Source organism: Polyodon spathula, chromosome 14 (assembly GCF_017654505.1).
Source record: "Polyodon spathula isolate WHYD16114869_AA chromosome 14, ASM1765450v1, whole genome shotgun sequence".
Taxonomy (NCBI): Eukaryota; Metazoa; Chordata; class Actinopteri; order Acipenseriformes; family Polyodontidae; genus Polyodon; species Polyodon spathula.
The window spans coordinates 9,633,810-9,637,183 of NC_054547.1; the positions used below are offsets into that span (position 1 = coordinate 9,633,810).

Here is a 3,374-nt window from a genome sequence, read left to right on the forward strand (position 1 = left end):
AATCACTATTTTATGTGAACTTCACAAATCATTGTGCCTTATAATGTCTTTTTTTTTTTGTATTGCACATTATTTCTGCAAACTAGCACCAGCACTGAGGTAAATGCCTTGTAAGTCTGGCACATAGTTCTAACAAGTTCTCCAAACATTTGAGCTGGATAATAAAGTGGGGCTTCCTAAGGAATTTTTACTACCTAAAATCCATAATATGTTAGTATTATTAAGGTCACATATCCCGTTGTATTATTGAACAAATAAATGCTTGCAATTAAGTCAGTTTTACAGTTCAATGGTAACCTCTCCCCTATCCCCACCACAAGCACTAAGCTACTGAGATTTTCAGTTTCCTTAGCTCTGATCACAGTATAGTTGTTTCATTTCCTGTCTCCTTCTGCCGCTTAAGTTTTTAATCTCCCACCTTGCTACCAGTCAGCTTAGCATGAGTCATTATTTCACCACTCATTTTGGTTCACCATTAAACACTGAAACAACTAATGCGGTCTCCCATCTGCCCATATCACTTGATTACAGTATAACAAACATTATTACAATGCCGACATCTTACAAATGGCACAATCTATTTTAAGGTGTACTGAGTAAGTTTTTCACCACTGTCTTGAATGTTGTTGAGTTAAATCTGCTGTTTTTATGTTTTTTTAAGTTCTACAACTTTATAAACAGTCAAAATCTGAATTGTATGTTGTATTGCTTACTTCAACACTCCAGCACCCTGTTCAGGAACCTCAAAAATAAACTGAAACTCAAAAATATTGTCTGTGGTAGCATCAAAAATATTCTTAACTGAAGGTAAGAATTTTTTTTTTAACATGTCAATAGAAATCATACAATCTATTTGTATGGGTGCTCTGTTATTGTACTGTCAAAGTGGATGCATGTATTGCATTAGGTTTTTCTCTGAGGGAGATAACGTTATTATCCCTGTCTTTTCTGCAAGCTGCACATGCCCAGTGCTTCTTTATCTGAGTTTACTGGGCTTTTTTTTAGAGCATCTGTATTTCTCATTCATTCGGGAAGACAAAAATACAATATTATGTTGATATTTCTGCTTTGATCATTATTTGTCATGGCTATAAACTATTTCAACAAAGACTGCTTCTGAAAATATTTTTTAGGGCTAACAGTGGGGAAAGCATATTAATGTTGCAGAGGTTTTATCGCAAAGTACTTCTGCACAACAGAAAGCTAATATTATTCACCACCTCTTCTCTGGAATCAGCCACGAGTCGATCAGAAGCATTTTGTTTCTTGAATACGTATTAAAGCAGGGAAAATAAATATCAAAGCAACAATAGAGAACCATACAGATCACACATAAGATGATATTAAGCAAGATTTTAAATATTAGGAAAATGTAGATATAAAATATCCATCCAAAAGTGTAATACCTATTCATATAATGTGCTAATTCCATTACAGTGAGTTCTGTGGCACACATTAAGACACCAATTTTGACTTTTTTGAAGTTTACTTTTCCACAACACTTGGTTACACACACCTCTCAAACCAATTCTGTATTTTATTATTATTATTTATTTTAGCTATAAAATTGCTTTTGTGATTGCATATTTTAATGATACACAAACTTGAGCACATTGGTCAGAAAAAAAGCAAAAAAACCCTAAAATCATTTGTGCAGATGTTTCTTTTTTTTTTTTTTTCTTTTTTACTCAGGGTCTGGGAACCCGTCTCCCATTGAAAATGTCTTTGCCTTATTTGTATGCTCTCCAATCGAATAGTCCAAGTGGACGCATAAATGCCTTGGGTTTTTCACCGAAGGAGACAAGGCGATTTCTCCTGCGACCTTGGTGTCCTGCCCAACTTCAACTGCTTCATCCAGATACAGAATGGATTGTTTCCAGTGGGTTTCCTGTTTAAATGGGGACGTGCACAGAACTAACGGTTTGTCTTCACCTGGGAAAGTCACCGAAAACCAAATGCATAAAGCGTTAACAGAGGAAGAGCCAAAGCACTCGCAGCTGAAACTGCCCTTCACGCTTTCAAGTTGTTCTGTGGTTACTGTATGCAAATTCAGCTCGGCAAATTTAGCAGGGTGGGAGAGCACATCTTCCATTGTGACGGAGTTCACAGCGATCTCACTGGTCATCATGATGCACTTCCTCGCAAAGTCATACATGCAGGTCATATCCACACCATACTGGTCTTTCACCGTGCTCCAGAAATTCAAGCGATCCTCGACCACGGGATCATTTATAGGAGCAATATAAAGTTCAGCCACGGATGGCAATATGAAACCACCTGGCTTTAGCCATTTATCTCTAGCAAACAGTACAGAATTCAACATGGATTCGTGCAACAACGCATATCCCATCCACTCGCTGACAATCACGTCTACTTTTTCTGGCAGCTCTGCTGTCTCCAGCATATCTTTTATGATGGTGATTTTATCTTCCATCTTATTTAACTTCACAATTTCCTTTGCTTGCTCGGCTATAGCACTCGCTTCCACTGCATATACTTTTTTAGCCCCAGCATGCACGCAAAAAATACTCAGCACGCACGTTCCTGCACCCACATCCAACACAACTTTACCTTTGATTGCCTTACAGTTTTTTAAAATGCCCAACCTGTAAGAATTGGTGCGGACCTTATCTGCAATCATCTCTTCGTGAATAGTAACATCAGAATAGCTTTCGAAATACACGTTATCATGTGCACTTCTGTCCAACTTTCTCCTTACTATTTAAGGACATTTCTACGTAATGAAATAAGCAGAATACTCTACTAGTTCTGTCCATTTACATCTCCGCCGCCTGCTTCTGCAAGACTGTAAGCTTGGAATGCTGGGAGTTGTAGTTCCTACTTAAGCTTGATTCTTGCAAAATAGTTATTCTACACCACTGTGTGAACTACAGCTCCCAGGTCATAATATGACAATACATTAAGCGACGCAAAAAGTTGCATGATAAATTATTATTATTATTATTATTATTATTATTATTATTATTATTATTATTATTATTATCATCGCTGGAAGTAGTTATATTTCAAATTCAATAACGCTTCAGTTTTCACGAAAGTACAACATCGCATCAGTGTTATCTTGTCTCTTCTGCATGCTACACACGTGTACAAAAATGTCAATGTTTATGTGTGTTCGTGTAAGTTAGTAAGTAAAATGTATTTGTTATTTCACAGGTATTTGTTTTCTTGATTGACTTAAAAGATGAATGTTCCGGGTTTAAGTTTTACTTGTGGTTTAAAAGACTGGTAATATGAAAACAGTACATTTAAATTATAGTTATTATTAAGATTTATTTAACTTAATCCAGTGTTGTTTTCCTGTAAACAGGCAAACATTTTCCAGCTGTTCCTGTTAAATACGACATACAGCT

The 3,374-nt window shown here is 36.3% G+C and overlaps 1 protein-coding gene across 1 annotated transcript; it reads right to left on the bottom strand.

Moving 5' to 3' along the window:
* Positions 1 to 1,556: 1,556 nt before the first annotated feature.
* On the bottom strand, positions 1,557 to 2,783 carry LOC121327296 (protein arginine N-methyltransferase 6-like). The gene has a single exon (XM_041271235.1). It carries the CDS (start codon positions 2,639 to 2,641, stop codon positions 1,685 to 1,687), a length of 957 nt encoding a protein of 318 aa, XP_041127169.1. The 5' UTR covers positions 2,642 to 2,783; the 3' UTR covers positions 1,557 to 1,684.
* Positions 2,784 to 3,374: the final 591 nt, after the last annotated feature.